Below are 21,022 nucleotides of genomic sequence, written 5' to 3'. Positions count from 1 at the left end.
GAATATCTGCCTTTGGTTTCTTGGTAGTGGCTTTATGCAGTAAAAGTGCACAGGATATATCATGGGGAAAGATGGGTTTCTCATTATATCATTTTTTTTTTTTACATAAATAAAATCTCCTTTTTAAGAAAGTACAAAAAGCCCTTAAATTTTGTAGAATATTCCCCTAAAAAGATTTTAAGAAAAAAAATCCTAGAGGATATGAAACCTAACGAAGTCTTTTCAGCTGAGACAGAATTTCTGAGCTCAGGCCCTGAGTTTACCACTAAGTAAACCTCTGAAAGACCTAGGTATGCAGTCTTCCAGTGTAGGACTGTGAGTAAAATAAACCAAATAATCAACTATTTACTGCCAGTAAATACAATTTTATTGCATTCCCAAACACAGAAAATCATCTTATAGCTTAAGTGTAGATTTGACTAAAAGTAACTCTGCCTCTTCCAAAAATCTGGATTACAGCTGTTCCTAGTGGAGGCTCTGGGCTAAGCTGACAAAGACAATGAATGCAGATTGGGAAACTGTGCTGGTCACTGTTGGGCTATGGGAGAGTGTCACTAAAGCACCAATCTAGACCGTCTTCACCGACATCTACACAAGTCAAACTGCAGAGATCCTCAGAACAGTCCCAGCTGGATGTAAGGGCACCTATACTAAAGAGTTACCAGGGCCGGGCGCGGTGGCTCAAGCCTGTAATCCCAGCACTTTGGGAGGCCGAGGCGGGCGGATCAAGAGGTCAGGAGATCGAGACCATCCTGGCTAACACGGTGAAACCCCGTCTCTACTAAAAATACAAAAAATTAGCCGGGCGAAGTGGCGGGCGCCTGTAGTCCCAGCTATGCAGGAGGCTGAGGCAGGAGAATGGCGTGAACCCCGGGGGGCGGAGCCTGCAGTGAGCCGAGATTGTGCCACTGCACTCCAGCCTGGGCAACAGAGTGAGACTCCATCTCAAAAAAAAAAAAGAGTTACCAGATAAAAGTGATTAAAACCTAAGGAGAAGACTTCATTCTAGAAATAATCCGGCATCTGTTTTCATTAGTGGGCTCTAGCCTTTGCTAAGCCACCATTTTTTTTTTTTTTTTTTTGAGACAGAGACTCACTCTGTCTGTAGCCCCAGCTGGAGTGCAGTGGCGTGATCATGGCTCACTGCAGCTTTGACCTCACAGGCTCGAGCAATCCTCCTATCTCAGCTTCCCAAGTAGCTGGGACTAAAGGAACATGCCACCATGCTTGGCTAATTTTTTTATGTTTTATAGAGACGGGGTCTCGCAATGTTGTCAGGGATGGTCTCAAACTCCTGGGCTCAAGCAATCCTCCCGCCTCTGCCTCCCAAAGTGCTGGGATTACAGGCGTGAGCCACAGCACCCAGCCCACTTTTAAACAAAATAACTCAACAAATACAATTTGAACACTAAGGGTATCCTCTGTCCTTATGAAAATGAGATACTCTATATTACTTCAAAATAAAAGAACATTTGCTTCTTTGGAAATTAAAAAAAAAATTAAAATAGAATTCCAACTCTTTACCTAAGAGGTTACTAGATTGAGTTTGCCGAAGTAGTATTTTTTGCAATAAACAAGCTGTATTTGATCAAAATTAATAAATCCATGTTAGTTCCTACTCTATCCCATAGAGAAAACAAGTTGAACTCAAAGCTATTTGCAGTTTTTGATTTATTAGAAATGATCATAAGCTAAAAACTGTATGGATTCTCTACATATCTTTGGCTAGTTATGCTGCTTAGGGCCGATAGCAAAAAACCAGTTGCCAAAGTTGAAACAGGTATGCAACACAAACATACAATTCAAAACTGGGATGTGAGACAAATGCACATTAATTTTAAATGGTATTAAAGAGTGTTATGTTCTAGTGCCCACTCATTTTTAATCTTTACAGAATTTGGTACAATAGTCAAACCAGATAAGTATCTTCTTGCAATTATGATGACAGAAAGAAAACTTTACGATTTAGTTTTTTCTCTCTCTAGGAGTTGGCCTAAGAAGTAGCAAAACTTGTAGTTTATCTAAGTATAATATTGCATCAACACACTAAAAATAAAATGAGTTATGTTGGGAAGACATTCATCAATTTTTAAATGTTAAATCTTCAGAAACTCCATGCTTTAGTAACCACTGTAGAATGTTAACTACAGAAAGTATCTGCACAATAGGGACCAACAGATAACCAGCATTTATCAAAAGTTCGCTCCCCAGGGCTGAGGGAGGGAGGAATGGGGAGTTAGTGTTTAATGGGTACTGTGTTTCAGTTGGGGAGAATGAAAAAGCTCTGGAGATGGATAATGGTGATGGCTGTACAACAATGTGAACACACTTAATGCCACATAACTGTACACTTAAAAATGGTGAATATGGCAAATTTTATGTTATGTATGTTTTACCTAATTTTTTTTTTAAGTTCATAAAAGAAGTCTTAGATTTGAAAGAGTCCACTGGCATGTTGACTATCCACTTATCTTTACCCTAAAAGCTCTCGTTAAGTTTGATAATCGGAAAGTAAAGTACCTGGAACATATGATCTTAGCTCCTCACAGCAACACTGAGTTAAAACTAAGCCTGTGCTCACTGTTTCTCTGGAGTCAAGAGGGGGATTATGCAAGGTGACTCAGTGACTACTGAGTTGTGTAGGCTTTCTGCTCAGTTATATAACTTTGCTGTCTTTTCCAAGTCTTTCCTCTCTGATTAGCATCTGTGTGTTGCTTCCCACATGGAACCAGGCATTTTAGGTAACAGGGAAAATTATGGGGTGAGGTGGAGAAAAAGTTGGAAGAAAAATTGTAATGTTTTATCAGACATCTTTTTATATGAATGAGCCATATCTTAAACTTATTTAACATCTATTTTAATTTCAGCATCACGTTCCCTCTACTAAATATTGTTTAGTTCTAAGTAAAACCTCAAACTATATCTGTCCATGAATAAACTTAGTTTACTGCACAATTAAAATGCAGTTATGTCAAGTTAATTTTGATTACTGTTCAACTTGAGCCCTGTTTTGAAAGAAGGCAGATAGACATGTTCAAGGAAGAATGTTTCTTCCAGTGGAAGTTTTCACTCAAGACTGAAAAGTGGCTGGGTGCAGTGGCTCACACCTGTAATCTCAGTACTTTGGGAAGTTAAAGGGAGAGGATCACTTGAGCCTAGGAATTGGAGACCAGCCTGGGCAACATAGTGAGACCCTGTCTCTACAAAACCTAAAAAATTAGCTGGGCATGGTGGTGTACAACTGTGGTCTCAGATACTTGGGAGGCTGAGCTGAGAGGATTGCTTGAGCCTGGGATTGCACTGGGGCTGCAGTCAGCTGAGATTGCACTACTGTACTTCAGCCTAGGTGACACAGCAAAACCCTGTCTCAAAATAGATAAGTAAATAAAAATTGGAAAGTGTTAATAACAAGCAACTTAGCTAAACTCTAAGGAAGGAAAATCAATCAGTGCAGATTCTGTCATCATTAACAATTCATGATGAGAATTTTGTTGAACAGGAACTGACCTTCAATACTTTTTTGATACTGTTAATTGTTGATGTTAGCAACGACCTTACTTTCTGATCATCATTCAGGTAGTCAGCATGTCGAACACACATAAATAGGATATATGCCGGTAATCCTGGAATCAAATTGACTGCTACACCACGTGGCTTCAGTTCTAAAAAAAGAAAAAATAATAATTTTATATAACATGGAACATTTTCACAAGGCACGCATTGTGAGATATAAAAGCACAGTTGTCATGTAAGCGTTCAATCATTCAAGGTAAGTAGGTAATATAAAAAGTGTATTTTAATAGCTCTTTAAGTAGAAAAATTCTGGAGTGTGGGGCATGTCTATATAATGACAATTCCCAAACTGATATCTCCTGCGCTGACTTTTCCCTTGAATTCCAGTCTCACTATCAACTACCTTCTTGACAACTCTGCTCAGGCACATGAAACTAAGCCTCTCCCAAACCAAACTCTTGCTTCTCTAAGGAACCTACTTTTTTGGAAGTTGTCCCCATCTTAGTAAATAAATAGCAGCTCCAGTCTTTCAGTATCCTAGATTACAAACCTCATCCTCATTTTTGACTCCTTTCTTTTCTCATACCACATATCCAATCCATCAACAAACCTTGTTGGCTCTATCTACAAAATACATCCAAAATCCAGCTACTTCTCACTGCTTCTACCAGCTACAGATGTCCCATGGAGGCCACCATCATCTCCTGCTGGGCTGCTGCAATAGCTCCCTAGCTGGCCTCCCTAATTCATCTCTCGCTCCCCAGTAGTGCATTTTCCATACAACAATCAGGGCCATTCTTTCGGAAAATGTTCGTCAGATCACGTCACTCTTGTTCTGAGAATCCTCCAAGCAGCTTCTCATGTCATGCATTTATAAAAGCCAAAATCCTCACCATAGCATAGGATCTGGCCCTATTCCCCTTCCCCACTCCAGCTTACTCTGCTCCAAATGGGTCTCCTTGCCGTTGGTTAAACATGCCAGGTATGCTCCCTGCCCTGGGCCTACGTGCTTACTGTTTTTCTGCCTTGAATGTTCTTTCCTCAGATATTAGCATGACTTGTTTGCTTACTTCCTTCGGTGTCTGTCCAAAGATCACCTTACCAAAGAGTGTTTCCTGACAATTTTACACAAACCAGTACACCTGCCTTCACTCCATCATATATTTGTTTATCTTCTTTTCTTTATTTCTCCCCTGGAATGTAAACTCTGTGAGACTGGGTACTTCACTTTGCTCATTACCTAGAAAATGCTTGGCACATGATAAGAGTTCATTAAATATTTGCTGAATTGATAAATCTGTTAATTCCATGCTTAAAAACCAGTGGCTCCTTAACATTTTTGCTAAATGAAATTCATGTTGAAACTTAAGCACCTGTGCAACTATATATAGTACTAAGTTTAATGCCAGGAACATTCCATCAGGTACAAGTGCCAATCACATTGCTGTCACCCTGGCACCTGGCGGGAGGAATGCTGTGCAAAGGCTGAAAGGAGAGGTTTTTAGGATTTTCACTCCACAACTTACGGTGTGTACACTCTAATCATTTACCACCACCCTCTAAAAAGTCTTCTTGCAAAGCCAGCGGGCTCACACCCAATCTTAAAGGCAGTGTGCGGCTCTGAAATGCTTCTTCCACTCTCATCTCATTTATTCTGTCCATTCCTTCCTTTGTTAGAATCTTTTCCTTTTTTTGTTTCTTCCCTATTATTACACTGCCATCCTTGACCTGTTTAGTTGCAAACCTTTCTAGGGGAGTAAGGAAAAATTGAAATTCAGGAACCTAAATGGCCTAGAGCAGTTGTGCTCAACTGTGGTTACACTTGAGAATCCCTTAAGAAGCTTTTTATTTTTATTTTTGAGAAAGACTCTTGCTGTGTAGCCCAGAGTGGAGTGCAGTGGTATAATCACAGCTCACTGTAGTCTTGAATGCCTGGGCTTACATGATCCTCCCACCTCAGCCTTTTGAGCAGCTAGGACTACAGGCATGTACCACCACACCTGGGTAATTTTTTTTTTTTTTTTTTTGGAGAGATGCGGTCTTGCTATGTTCCCGAGGCTGGCCTTGAGGGTTTTTGTTTTTGTTTTTTTAAAGTACTAGACATTGCCAGGCTCTTCTCTCTAGAGATTTTGATTTAACTGGGCAAGAGGGAGAGATACATCAGTATGGTTCAAAGCTTCCAGGTGATTCTAATGTGCAGCCAGGGCTGAGAAGACCTGATCTTGAGCAATCCTTGTAGGTGGGTCTGAGGCACGTGTCCCTGCAGTTGGAGTGAAAGTGCTTGGTGTGGTCAGAACACTACTGTAGCACTAGAATACATGGTATGTGATGATGACTAATGAAACCTATGCTGAATATCTCAAAAACTAGTGACTAGTTTTTCCCACCATTAACCCATGTGCCAGAAGGAACTTTTATCCAATGCAGAAAATACTTGCCCAGAATCAGGTTCTTAACAAGTTTTTGCTCATCCTCCTTCTTGTATTCCAGCATCCCTTGGAAATCCTTTTCTTTCCTGGGAATGTTGACTGGTCGGATGGGTTCATCAATGATCTGTCCTGGGGATATGTTCTCCATCTGGCCCACTTTACAAGAAGTAAGAGAGGAGGAGAAAATGTTTTCCATATAAAAAACATGAGAGGTCTCCAAGTTCCTATAATTTTGAATGCATTCTACAACAACTGAAACTTGCCATATTTGCCACTTAATTGCCTCCTCTTAAAATAATGTTTTTCTGTTAAAATTGGGTGAACAGATGGCAAAATTATATGGTAATCTTACTCTGAAAGCCACTCCTAACTGTAAATTAACATCAAATAATCTTACATGATTCAAAACCTTTTTTTTATGTAATAAGGCTTCCTTTTTAATAAATGTCCAAAAAGTAAGTGGTTTAACAGATTTGTTAATTAATTGATACTAATCAGAAATGGTTAAACATATTTTGACTTTAATTCACAGGAGGAACAATCAATATCCTACAAAGGGGCAGAAGGAGCAGAAACAATTCCCCCTTGCTCTTGGCTCAATGACTTTAGCCATTAAAAGCAAAAGAACATGTACTTAAATGTATCATTACAGTCAGTTCAAAACACATACAGATAGCTGGTAGAAGAGTGTTTCTTCATACCACTTGGTCCAAAATGCATTATTTTTCACAAAGGCCTCATATGGCAAAGACCTAATTTTCTCCTGCCATCCTCATTCCTAGAGAAATCATGAACAGATAAACTATCTCTATGTAGTATGATTTCCTAAATGTTATTATTTTTTGTTTATTTCTTTTTAATAGAATGTTAAAAATTCTACTTACAAAGTTGCAATCAATGAAGTACGACCACTGGTTTACAATGCTTTCAGATGTTAAAGATAGTCACTATTGTCAAGGGCAGCAGCTAGAGAATTATGCTAAAGGGTAAAAAAAAAAGTCTCCAATTTCATCGCAAAATTGAGACTTGAGTGGGAAATCCAACAAAAAGTAAAGGGACCTATGAGTTACCACAGCCACTGTGGAGATACAGGCTAGTAACCAGGTTTTTTATCCTTTTATCTACAGGGAGGGAGAGTGGTTAAGAGATTTGTTTAAGGGCAGATTAAGTTTGAGTTCTGAGATTGCTGTCAAACAAAATGCAGATCAGATGCAAAAACATTAGAAAGCTTAATATTGCTGACTCCACGAGGTGTCAGTAGTGCTTCTTGTGTCACTCTGGGTAATTTCCTGGGTTAGTTCTGAGAAGGCAGGCCCACAGGAAGAGGTTATCACAGAGAACATCAGTACCTGCCAGTGCTCTTGCTTATGTGGCACGGAGCCTGGTGACACACCGTCCACCTCATGCTGCAGCAGCACACACTGGGACTATCAGCGCTGAAAATCTGGTTTAGGTGAAGTCACCACCATCCAGCAACACTATGATATCTAAAGAGTGGTCAGATTGTGATTGGACAGATCAGGGTTATGGCCATCTCCCATAATCTAGTTTTTCATATGCATGATCCAGTATGAAAGCCACAGGACTAACTCTAAAGTATATTCTTCCATATAAGAGAGAAGGAGACTCCAACTGTTTGGTTTTACATAATTTCTGGTGTCAGTTTAAACACAACACCACAAGGACCTCTGAAGCAGCACACAGTGGCTTCTACAGATCATAAACCTGCAGCTGCGTGTAAAAAACAAAACAATAAATCCCCTGCCATCTACGCCACTAGTAACTTTCAAGCCGCAGGTACAATTCCAAAAGGAGAAACTGGGAGAAAACAAGTTCAACATACTAGGTTTATCAATAAATGCACATATTTGGACTCCATGTAACCCAAAGAGCATATTTTAAACCTACTAATTTATTAAATCTATGATGCTATCGGTAATGAAATACAGTATTTTATGTAACACTAAAAAAAAATTGCCAACTAAACTATAACACATCAACAATTGTAAGATACACCCCAATTTCAGAGATGTTGAAATGGGAAACACTGTGCATCTCAGAATTTGTGAAATACGATGGATATTTTTACTAAGAAAGTTTATGTTTTAAAAGGAAGCTTCACCTTCCTTTTGCAAAATCTCTAACCAGGATATTTTCGGTGCTGTATAAAAATGTCAGACAAAATTTGCCATACACTCATTAAAAACTTTCTCTCTGCCTCTGAATTCTCCCTAGGGACTTAAGTCTTTGCAAAGCTCACAAATGAAATATAGATGTCAGTTCAACATAACCTTGATTGATTTAGCAATATTATCTACTAACTAAAATAAAATGTTGGCCGGGCGCAGTGACTCATGCCTGTAATCAGAGCACTTTGGGAGGCCAAGGCGGGCAGATCACCTGAGTTCAGGAGTTCGAGACCACCCTGACCAACATGGAGAAACCCAGTCTCTACTAAAAATACAAAAAATTAGCCGGGCGTGGTGGTACGTGCCTGTAATCCCAGCTACTTGGGAGGCTGAGGCAGGAGAATCGTTTGAACCTGGGAGGCACAGGTTGCAGTGAGCCGAGATCACGCCACTGCACTCCAGCCTGGGTGATGAAAGCAAAACTCCATCTCAATAAATAAATAAATAAAGAGGCAACTAGCGAAGCCTTTTGCCCTTCCGCTTTCTGCCATGTAAGAACACAGCGTTCATCCCCTTCAGAGGATCCAGCAACAAGGCACCTGCCATCTTGGAAGCAGAAACCAGACCCTCTGAACTTGCCAGTGGCTTGATCCTTCAGAACTGTGAGAAATAAATTTCTGTTCTTTATAAATCACCCAGTCTCAAGTACTTTGTTATAGGAGCACAAAGAGACTGAGGAGCCCAATGATCCATTCTTCTAGGAACACCTGAACGAAGACTCTAGTTTCATTTTCTAGATTCTTTATAAACTTGAGGGAACCTTTTTGTCTTCAAAAAGGAAAGAAAATTAGAAAGTTTAAAAAAAATTTACTTTTGGCACCAGGAAGATCTTGATCTCAAGTTTGAGACAATCAGATAAATTCCTAATAAGTAGAAGATTTCTGTGGGAAAATTTGACACAAAGGAGAGAAATCAGTGGCCCTTAGAAGGTATGTGTTCTAGTCCTGCCATCTCACCTGCTGCAACCATGGGTCACTTACAGGCCTTAGTTTTTTCCTCTTATGAAATAACTAATTGATTTCTAGAATACTTTCAGGTCTTAATTTCTTGATTCCATGAAAATTAAGATGGGTGAAAATATAGCACAAAGCAGATCAAATTTTGAAACACTCTCCATTTAGCTATACAGTTTCTGCTAAAAATTATATATGCTAGCATTTTTTAAAAAAGTCTCTGTTGGCTTTTTAAAAAGCCTCCTTAATTAAATGTAGCTTGCAGGAGGAGGCAAGAGTTGTGCTATTTTAAACCAAAAGGATTTAAGTGTGTTGCAATACATTTAAAGAAAAGTATAAGACAACGTTTAGTTATTAGAAGGTGCCTGTATTTTCTGTGTAACAGGCAGATACGAAGATGAAAAGTGTCACCTTGATTCTCTTTATTTGGGGTAGAAGCAGGGACATTGCACTCAGCAAGTGCCCAAGTCACATAAATCTATTTCATTTCATCCTCTAGATATGTATCACTTAACTCAAAATGTAACTCTTCTTAAGAACTATTATAATGTCTTTTTTGTTTGATCTATGAATTGCTATTCTCAAATGCTACTTATAGCTTTATAGCTGTCTGGATAGTTTAAATGATGAGGTTGATTGCTGATTGACAATGGCTTAAGATTAGTAATATCTTAAAATAGTCTAACCCATCTCTTCAATTAAAAAATATACATATCAAAGAAAACTAATAAAAAATTATGTAAAATAATGAATGGCTTTTCTGTTTATCAAAATTTACTAAAGTATGGCAAAGGAATCATTAGGAGTTGAACAAAAAAAGAATCTCACATGTTAATGCACTTAAAATCTGTTGTTTTCAAACAAATACTCTGCTGTCTGATTATCATCTCATGATATAATTAGTGCAAAGTGCAAAAAGCTCTCTGAATAAAGATTTTTAAGTTCTGCTAATAGACATTATAGCTCGTGTGTGTGAGTGTGTGATGTGGAGGCTCAAATTTTAATGTAATATATGACTCATGTAATGCTAAAGGATTATATATAAAGTATAACTATAAAATAATCTTTCTGATTTCTAAACAAATATTTCAGTATTTGTACATCCAACGGAGTAATATTCTTTACAAAGTAAATGTCCATGTTGCCATGTTATAAATATTTCTGAAACTTACTCATTCACTCAACAAACATTTATGGAATGATTATGAGATAGGGCAGACACTATGCTAGGTGCTGTGAAAGCAAAGGGAAACAGAGATGTTCCCTATGCTTAGGAAGCTCAGAGTCTACTATGGAAGCCAGTAATTCAAACAGAAAAATTGCTAAAAATACGACATAGTGAAGACCATAAAAGATGTCAGCCAAATTGTGGTACACAGAGAGCAGAACCATAACGTCTGTCTGGGTAATCAGAAAAGGCTGCTCTTGAGGATGTGACATATGACTCTGGTCTCAGGCTGAGCAGGACTTAACCAGGAGAAGTAGGATGACCAAACAGAAGGAGCAGTTATGACAAGGCCTGGCATGTTGGAGGAATGAAAATCACACTTGGAGTTAATCATAATAGATTCTTTTGAACATCCTCAGTGATGGGGAATCTTCACTGTTTGAACCAAGCAAGAATTAGATGCAGAATGACAATGAGAGAAAATGATTAACAGTTCACACAGGTTTGAAGGCTATTCCAAAGAGTGTCTCAAAATCCCTTAAGCAGTGAGAACATTGAAATAAGCTTAAAATTTGGCTTTAGGCTGGGAGCAGTGGCTCACGCCTATACCCAGCACTTTGGGAGGCTGAGGCAGGTGGATCACGAGGTCAGGAGTTCGAGATCAGCCTGGCCAACATGGTGAAACCCCATCTCTACTAAAAATACAAAAATTAGCTGGGCATGGTGGCATGCACCTGTAATCCCAGCTACTCAGGAGGCTGAGGCAGGAGAATTGCTTGAAACCGGGAAGCAAAGGTTGCAGTGAGCCGAGATTGCACCACTGTACTCCAGCCTCAGCAACAGAGCAAGACTCTGTCTCAAAAAAAAAAAGAGTTTGGACTTAGTCTTGTTCACTGCTAGATCCCTGTACCTATAACTCTTAACAAATAAACACGTAAACACACTAATAGAAAAGATGAGATTCATTTGTATATAAATAATAACAACAACTGATATTTGGTTATTTCTCAAGGAATTTTTTCATCATCATCATATAGAAATCATGAGATGTTTTTAAAAATCTTATTTCTTTATCATCATAATTCATATTTTTCTTTTTTACTTCTCTTTTTTTCCTCCATTAGACTGTAAGTTCTTTTGAGGACAGACTCTGTCATACTCATCTTAGTATCCCTAATACTAAGAATAATGGTAGTAACTAATAACTAAGTCGCATGAAGCATTTTTACTATGCGCGGTAACTTTTCTAAGTGTAATATACTTATTAGGTTGATGCAAAGGCATTTGCAGTTCCTGCCATTAAAAGTAATTGCCTTTGGACCAACCTAATAGCTCATTCAATCCTTATAAACCATGTCAGATAGATGCTATTACCTTTCTAATTTAACAGATGGGAAAGCAGAAGCATACGGAGGTTCAGAAATTTGCCCAATATCATATGATTAATAAGTAGAAGAGCTAAGATTTGAACCCAAGAAGCTTGACTCCAGAATCCACATTCTTAACCCCTATGTTATACTGCCTAGCACATTGTCTGGCATATAGAAGATATTCATTAGATACTTACAGAGTAAAATCTGTAAATTATTACTACCATGAAAAGAACATTTTTCCTCATCTAAAAATGTAAATTTCTACTCAACAGAGGTTAGGTTTGCCAAGTCATATTTTGTTATTATCCCTAATATTTGCATGCAAACCTCTATTAGGCCACTTATATAGCCTAGTCTTTAGGCCAAGACTCAAACCAAGACTCAGCAACTGTGTTAAAAACATGTTTAAATACCTTCTAGTTCACCAATTTTTTTGGCAAATACTTTCAGTTGTTTTTTCAGTTTACGGACCGTCTTATCCTGTTTTTCAAGTTGTTCCATCAAATCCTAAAGATCAAAGAGAGAAATATATCAGAAAGATCGAAACAGGCCTTCTAAAATGCATCAAGGGAAAATAGACACAATATCACAGAAACAACACTGTTAGTTTTACATAAAAGCTCCAGAAGAGCTCAATGGTGGAGCCACCACCTGGCTAAAATTGGCAGGCATGGGAAATGCAGCTACAATAAAAGCCATATGTTAAAATATACAACACAATAAAATCCTTTACAGCGTGATGGACAGCAGGCTCACTGCAGAGTCTTTCCAGTAGACTCCATGTGGGAAAATCAACTGAATGCTTTGTAAAATGTATTGGTATTCCAGTAGAATGCTTTCTTTTAAAGGACTGACTAGGCAAAAATAAATTTTGATGAATGCACAAAAAGGTTTGTGAAAGAATGGTTGAACTTAGGTAGGAACTGACACTCCCCATGTATGAAGCACTGTCTCTATGACAGTCACCCTATGAGATTCTAAAATTAGCCCTGAAACTTAAGAATAGTTCAGAAGTTTTGGGAATTAAAAGGTAAGTTGAAAAAAATAATCACAAAGAACAGGATAAAGAGTGGTCTGCTTACCTAGGACCAAAGTGGCAAGTGGCATAAGGCATCTATAAAATCTTGCAGGTGCTATAATTTTGCTTATACAGAATAAAGGGGTATTTATGAATGCTTTATGCAAAAAGAGAAACAAAAGCAGTACACTTAAGGAGGAAGGTAAAAAAAAAGTCCATGATTATTGGCTATTTAATAAAGAATTTGCTCAAATGACAGGCATGGTTAAAAACTCAATCAAAAAGAAAGTGGACAACAGTAGGCTCAGAAAGAGCTTGGAAGGGCTATGAGTCAGCAATGTGTGTAGTCTGTTATGCAGGTTATGGAGAAGAAAGGCATTCCAAATACAAATATTCATTTTCCAGTTTAGACAGGAGTAGATTTAGCTACTAGGCCAACCATTCAAGGGAATAGTTGCTATCTCTTCAAAGTGTTAAGTTGTGCTTCTTGGATTTTACGTGATCTTTCAAATCACATTTTGCTTCCATCACACTGTAAGCCTAGTGTTAATAACAAACCAAACGTGACAATGTACTCAGGACACTGATAGAGGTGACACCAATGGCTAAAAAACAGCTGTGGGGAGAAACAGGTTTTGTGAAAATTTTGAAGAGACTTCCTGGGAGGGGGCAGGCAGCAGTGTGCTCTTCAGTTACAGAGGGCTATAAGTAGCGAGGAAGACAGCAGAAAAGCACTATGGTTTTACATACAATCATCCGTTTGTAAAGGGAAATCCGATATGATTGATACTTCTTAGGGTCATCTGCATATAATTCCTCAAAATACTGAAAAAACAGGCACAATGGATATTTGTTTTTGTCTGTGTCTTTGAGGGAAATGCTATCTTTCAGCAAAATCAATTTTAAAATATTTTAAAACACAAATAGTGAAACTATATATACTCAAAAGGCTCTGATTTGTCACCTTCCATTACCCTTTTATCTTTCTCGTATAGATTATTCTAATTATATATGTACAGATGTTTCTTGTGTGATCAAAGGAAAGAGGCTGTGGCCAGGATGCCATCACTTAGGAGGCCCAGATAAGGCTGTCATTTCCCTCCTCCAACCTCCTGCCTTTTTACTCCCAGCCTCCCCAACACATGATGCTCACAACTTGCTGCATTTTTTTTTTTTTTTTTTTTTTTTTTGCTGCCAGCAGCAGTGGCAAGAATAGGGGAGGCAAATATAATAAAAGTGAGAATAACAGCAATGTTAGCTTGTGAAGTTGGAGAGGCTGGTGGGAAGCTGTGCATCCTCCTTCGCTGAAAGACAGCATGGGGGAGGCCTGTGAAGCCTGTTCACTAGATGAGGTAGAAAAATCATTTTTGTGTTTTGTGTTGGTGGTAGGTAGGTGGGCAAGGTAGAGTTTCAAGAGCACTAAGCCCAGGTCTCCTGCTAGGCTTTAATATCCTACTCAAGTGTTTCTTATAGAAATGCACAATTAAGATTGAGAAAACAATGATTTTGAAAAAGTCTATCATTTCCTGTACTTATGTTTGAATCCATCCTCCTGAATTAGTAGTCAGTGTGATGGCAGGAGAAGCAGCTGACCTACAAAGGGTTTTCCCCAAACTCAAATTCATTAACTGGGCTCTATTAGCTTAGAATATAGGGGCTTAGTCTATTTTTTGTATTAGCTATGAAAAATTGCCAAGAAAATTAATATTGCAAACAAGGTTGCAAGGGAAATGTCTGACCAACTTAGTGAAAAAACCCTGGAAATCTGCCACTGAGAAGCATCTTTATTTCACGATTTCACCTTGTATTTTAAAACAATAATTTAAAGCACAGAATTTGTATGCCAATCAATCAACTCATTATATTATTCAGTATATTCGGCAATACTTAGTCATCAAAGCATTGTTAGTTTAATTTAAGCAACAATATACTTGAGCGTTGTAAAATAACACTTCAAAAATATTTTACGATTCAGAAAATTTTCCCCACAAATTAGTGACATTTCAGTCACTTTGGAAAGAGCCCACACACTGCCCCCACCCTCCTCCCTCATTCCCACGGTGGAGCCTCATACAGACTGTGAATAGAATATCTTTGTGTTTTGCTTCTAATTCATATAAAAGTTGAATAAATGACACTAGAAAACTATTTGTAATGTAAATTATCACTAATGGAGTAATGGAGGGATAATTCAGATTGTTAAATCTTCAGAGAAAATTCATACTATTTTATTATAGGTCATTAAAAATGTTAATTTAAAAAAGACACAAATCACCACCAATCCTAAACAACTTTTCTCAAAATCGGGCTAGCACTACAATATAGACTTTATATAGAAATGTGAAATTATCACTTTTTAAGGATTTTTAATATAGTAAATATATTTGTCAAAAAACTGTAAATCTGTAATAAAAGTTATTATGTGACTGAGAAAGAAATATTACAGAAAATATTTTTGGCAAAAAAAAAAAAAAAAGGAACAAGCAAAAAAAAAAGAAAAGAAAACAGTCAGACTCCATGCCAGGGTTTAGAATCTGACAAGGAAAAAAACAATTTCCTCATTTGTTATACAAGTTCTGCTTAAAAGAACAGAAAATATGTAAACCTGAATCCTAACACACACCTCCCTGACCTGGGAGTTCCATCCAACATCAGCCAGAAACCCCTGCTTGGTTTTGCCAACCGCCTTTCTCAGCCTCAACTTTAACCCCACTTGTCTGCTAGAGATGCAGCCTGGGATGGCCTCAGTGGCTGCTTGGGGACCAAAGGCAAAGGAAGCCTGTCCCCAGTCTCAGTTGTGACAATCACATAATAAACCTAGGATGGCAGAAGATCTGCAGCTGAAATGGAGGAAGCAGATCACCTGAGCTTCAAGGCCATCAAAAGCCCAGCCTGCACCCAGGTGGTTGTCTGCCTCCAGGGCAGGTCTAAGAGCACTCAGCCCTCTGTGATAAATAGAACCTGTGCCTTTTTCCTTCCTACCAAAATATTTATATTTTCCTTACTCTGTCTCTGCTGGAGTAAGAGGGGTAACAAGTACAGAGGGGTGAGTTTTTCCCAGCAAGAAAAAACCCACGTTTGATCGAAAAGAAACTAGACTGTCGGGCAGGCTACGTTAAGGAGCATGTGGACCCGGCAGCTCTCCTTACCAAGTTTTCGTTGGTCAGCCGGGTGATCTCGTGCTGCAGGCTGGCCTCAATGCGGGCCTCTGGGGGCAGCTGTAGGTTCTGGGCCAGCAGCTGCTGCTGTCGGTTGTTCTCCTCCTTCAGACTCTGGATCTCCCCACGGAGGGCCTCGGCCTCATTCTCATGGCTCCTCTTCTGTGACTGGAGCTGGGATTCCAGGAGCCTGTGGAGAGGACACAGGGGTCGGAAGGGGAGATGACACCCCGAGTCACTGTCTAACGGGTGTAAGGCATCGCATTCACTTGCAAGAGTAGGAAAAGCAGATATTCTTTAGTATCTGTGTATCTTCTGACTTGATTAAAGTCAAGAAACTAAAACAAGAAGCAGAAATAGAAACAGATGTTCTCACATTTGTGTCTTTCTGCATTATATAAAGTTCTCAGAGGCCCTAAGAAACAGGAGAGTTTTAGTCCTCTTGAAAGGTTCATAGGAGGCCGGGTGCGGTGGCTTACGCCTGTAATCCCAGCACTTTGGGAGGCTGAGGCAGGTGGATCACCTGAGACGAGGAGTTCAAGACCAGCCTGGCCAACATAGTGAAACCCCGTCTCTACTAAAAATACAAAAAATTAGTCAGGCGTGTTGGGGCATGCCTGTAGTCCCAGCTACTCAGGAGGCTGAGGCAGGAGAACTGGTTGAACCCAGGAGGCAGAGGTTGCAGTGAGCTGAGATTGCACCATTGCACTCCAGCCTGGGAAACAAACAAGAGCAAAACTTCGTCTCAAAAAAAATAAATAAATAAAAAAAGAGGGTCATAGGAAATGAGGATGTAAAAAAAAAAAATCAATCGAAAAAAACAGCTTTAATTTGCCTTGCATTTGCATTTATAAATTAGCATTTAAATTGGCATAGACAGTACACCTTTGCCACAAAACAACTCTGCACCATAAAGGCCAAAATTACAAACTTCCAATCTAACTAAATGTGCCTTCAGAACTACAGTTACTAATTCCAGGCAGAGGGAATTATATTCTACTCCTATTCTGAAAGACAGAAAGGCTGGAACACCACTCCAGCCTTATATATACAAATTTACCTGAATCCACACAAATAGTTCTGAAATTTCCTATATACATTTTAGATCTGTCATCTTCTTTCTCCCCATAAACTTACATATCAGAAACAGAATCCTAACAAGATGTGGTTTTAGAACACAAATATTAATAGGACGAACAAAGTGGTTACATTGCTTCTCCAAGCAAACATACAGCCAGCTGTGCTCACAGGGCAGACCAGGCATTGGCAGTGAGAACACCAGAGTCAGAGCATCCTCCCTTTGCCACACACCCCTGCTTCTACAGTCACTCTTTTCCAAATGCAAAGTTATGGTTAAGAACTAACCAATGTGAAGAAAGAAAAGACATTCTTTTATTCCAGTCCCTTGGTTGCCAACTGCTGGGTAAAACTTAATGATGTCATTGCAAGCAAACTGTTAACAGTGGACTAAAAATATTTTAGTGATTAAAACATTTCAAAAAGATCTGCATCAATAACACCCCAAAGTTAATGACAAGTATGAATGATGAGAACAAACAAAGCAGAATAAGCAGAAGCCCCTTGAACAAACATTTGAGTATTTTAAAAATTTAATCACTAAAATGGAATTTTAATGAGATTTTAAAGACAAATATCACTAGAGCAGATGAATGTCTGTGTTAGAAAGGTGCTGCTGTTTCAATTTTATTTTCTCTCCTCCAAACATATTTAACGTGTTGAATTTGGGTAATTATTCTGAGCTATAGCAATGCAGAAAACTCTCCTGATTTGCTGTTTCACAAATGTGAATTTCATAATAACCACACAGAGTGCCAAATCATGCATTTCATCTTGCTTTTAGACAGCATGATAATAATATATAAGAAGGTAGCTGGGCGCAGTACCTCAAATCTGTAATCCCAACACTTTGGGAGGCCAAGGCAGGATTGTTAGAGCCCAGGAGTTTGATACCAGCCTGGGCAATGAAGTGAGACCCTGTCTCTACAAAAAATAAAAAAAATTAGCTGAGTGTGGTGGCACATGCCTGTGGTCCCAGGAGGTCAAGGCTGAATTAAGCCGTGATCATGCTACTGCACTCAAGCCTGGATGACAGAGCAAGACCCTGTGTCAAAAAAAAGAAAAGAAAAATGTAGCCACATTGCCATAGATATATATATCCTGTAGATCTATCTATAGGATATGAGAAGCCACTGTCTCAGTAATAAATCTTAATCTCTCCCCCAATAGTTTGTGCCCTAATTGAAAGATTATGTTTTTCTTTTAACTCTTGGAAGAGAGAGATTCAAAAATTTTAGTGTCTGAAGGGAAGTGTCTTATATTCACCATCATTCAATTTTAGCTTTAATAGTATCTTGTAGTGAAGGTTTTTAAAGGTGTTTGGACCGGGTGTGGTGGCTGACGCCTGTAATCCCAATACTTTGAGAGGCTGAGGTGGGCGGATCACCTGAGGTCAGGAGTTCGAGATCAGCCTGGCCAACATGGTGAAACCCCGTCTCTACTAAAAATACAAAAAATTAGTCAGGCGTGTTGGGGCACGCCTGTAGTCCCAGCTACTCAGGAGGCTGAGGCAGGAGAATTGGTTGAACCCAGGAGGCAGAGGTTGCAGTGAGCTGAGATTGCACCACTGCACTCCAGCCTAGGCAACAGAGTGAGACTCTGTCTAAAAAAGAAAAAAAAAAAAAAAAGGTGTTTGGCTGAATGTTCTTAGTTTTACTGAAAAGCTCTGGACAAATAACACAATTACTAACACTAATTTACCCAAGAAGACAATCGATGCACAAGAAATACAGGGGTGAAAGTCAGGAGGTCACTGTTAGTAAGAAAAACAACAAATTAATAACATTCCATTTTGAGGAGACAAATATAACCTGTTTGCTTGTTTTAACCCTTCATAAACCAGCCACAGCTCTCCATCCTCATTCAACTCATGGTAATCCAGAGCAGATGATCTTCCATGCAAAAGGAACAACAATGCAAAACACAAAAGGATACAGGATGGTGATGAGGTGACGATGGTCAACAGCAGCACACAGTATTTCAACATTTTATAAGTTTGTTTTTATTCATTATGACAACTTTAAGACATTACCACAAAAATTATTTTTGGTTAATTTTTAAAAATAAGTAACATGTAACATCACATGAAAATGGGTAGAAATTAAAGCAAAATAATCAAGGATGTAGAGCTACTTTTCCTGCAAAATAAGAAATGACTGGAAGGTGAGAAAGAGGTTCTGTTTTTGATGTTTTATTCAGCTAGCAAAGTGATCTAATACATCACATATTATATTAGAGGTTATGACACATATAGAACGAAAACTTCAGCTACTGTCTTTGTGTGGCAAACTTCATAATATTTTTCAAAATGAATTTTTAAGTCTTCTAGGTAGGAACGTTTTTAGCTTTAATAAAACATAATTTCCCACATTAAAAAACAAGTTTTAAAAATTCTTAGAGCAGTAACACAAATCAGAACATGTCCGAGGTTCTCAGCTTTTATGACATGATTTTTAAAAGCTTTTTTGTGTTAAAAATTAATTGTATACCTGGAAAAACTGCTATATTAGAGATATATCACATCTTATTAAAAACGTGTAATTAGTAATGATAATGTTAGTAATCATTTATTTTCCACTTAGAATATAAAAATATTTTTTGAGTGTTTGCTTGGTGTCAGATGCTGCTCTACATTCTTTCACATGTACTAATTCAGTTTCTCCAGTAACCCAACATAAGTCATTTGCCACATTGCAGAGGAAGACGCAGAGGCTTAGAAGTAAGATACCCATAGAGGTTACACAGCTGGTAAGTAGTGGATCCCAGCACTGACTCTGGAGTCCAGGTTCTTACTCCTGCTATATTGTTGTTATGTTTACATAACCCAAATTCAGGCATTGTCTTCTACTTTACATCTAGAGAGTTCACATCTCTCTAGAGAATTCACCTATTTACATGGTTTCCATTGTATTATTATACTCTGATGACTTCAAAATTTATATCTCAGTACACACATCTCTCCTGGCTACAGATTTATATACTCAACTGCCTAATAGATTTCTTTCTCTGGATGTTTTCCCGGCTCCCTAAATCCAATATGTATAAATCTACTGATCATCTTCACTGCGCATTTCCCCACACTCCAGTCGCACAATCACAAAATGGTATCACCACATCTAACCAAGATAGCAGAAACCACGGAGTCGCCTTCAGGCTTCTCCATCCCTCGCCCACACATCCAATAAACCAAACAGCTTTCTGACTTCGTCTTCTTATGTATCTTTCAAAACGTCCCATTTCTGTCAATCCTAACTGCCACCAGCCAAGCCCAAGTCACCATAATCATTGGGTTACAGGAATACTCTCTGGTCTTTACGCTTTCAATTTTATTCTACTGCAGTCTATTCTCTAACATAACAGCCAGGGCTAGCTTTCCAAAAATCAAACCTCATCACACCATTCTCCTACTTAACACCTTTCAGAGGATTCCATTATCTTTGGAATAAAGTCCAAACCCTCTCAGCTGTCTCCCCAGCAGCCTATAATCTCAGTGAGAGTAGGAACCGCATTTATCTTGCTTATTACTGTATTCCCAGTATGTGGCACAAGGCCTGGCATGAAGTAGGCACACTGGTGATTGAATAGCTAAGTGGATGGAAGAACAGTGTGATACATTACAGTGCTTTCTATATTAACACATTCTTAGATATAACATATGTTTATAATTTAAACTAATAAATTAAAATTTAAGTAAAACCAAATACTTTTATAAGCATTCTCCACCCTCGTCCATAAAAGAAGATAAGAAGTACAGTCATCCTTCAATATCCATTGGGTTCCAGATCCTCCCTTGGATAGCAAGATCCACAGATGTTCAAATCTCTTATATAAAATTTGCATACTATTTGCATATAACCATGTACATCCTCCGTACACTTTAAATCATCTCTACATTACTTATAATACCTAAAAACTTGTAATATGTAATCTATAGACTACTTATAATACTCTATGAATAGTTGTTATACTGTATCGTTTAAGAAATAACGATAGGGCCGGGCGCAGTGGCTCATGCTTGTAATCCTAGTACTCTGGGAGGCCGAAGCAGGTGGATCACCTGAGGCCTGGAGCTCGGGACCACCCTGGCCAACGTGGTGAAACCCCATCTCTACTAAAAAAAAAAATACAAAAATTAGTCGGGTGT

The 21,022-nt window shown here is 38.5% G+C and overlaps 1 protein-coding gene across 10 annotated transcripts in view; it reads right to left on the bottom strand.

Moving 5' to 3' along the window:
- The window catches only part of MYO5A (myosin VA), a 229,535-nt gene that overhangs the window by 17,638 nt on the left and 190,875 nt on the right, over nucleotides 1-21,022 (bottom strand). For 4 of the 10 annotated variants that reach the window (XM_063640681.1, XM_055279178.2, XM_063640682.1 and 1 more), the window contains 5 exons: nucleotides 18,690-18,770; nucleotides 15,793-15,991; nucleotides 12,039-12,132; nucleotides 5,952-6,098; nucleotides 3,508-3,662 (listed from right to left, as the gene is read on the bottom strand). In XM_063640681.1, the coding sequence (XP_063496751.1) occupies nucleotides 3,508-3,662; nucleotides 5,952-6,098; nucleotides 12,039-12,132; nucleotides 15,793-15,991; nucleotides 18,690-18,770 (676 nt within the window). Of the gene's footprint in view, nucleotides 1-3,507; nucleotides 3,663-5,951; nucleotides 6,099-12,038; nucleotides 12,133-13,393; nucleotides 13,469-15,792; nucleotides 15,992-18,689; nucleotides 18,771-21,022 lie in introns of all 10 variants that reach the window. The other 6 variants (XM_055279175.2, XM_055279177.2, XM_055279174.2 and 3 more) reach the window with 3 other exon arrangements.

The sequence above is a fragment of the Symphalangus syndactylus genome, chromosome 5 (genome assembly GCF_028878055.3).
Source record: "Symphalangus syndactylus isolate Jambi chromosome 5, NHGRI_mSymSyn1-v2.1_pri, whole genome shotgun sequence".
Lineage (NCBI taxonomy): Eukaryota > Metazoa > Chordata > Mammalia > Primates > Hylobatidae > Symphalangus > Symphalangus syndactylus.
This window is presented reverse-complemented; position numbering and strand designations above follow the sequence as displayed.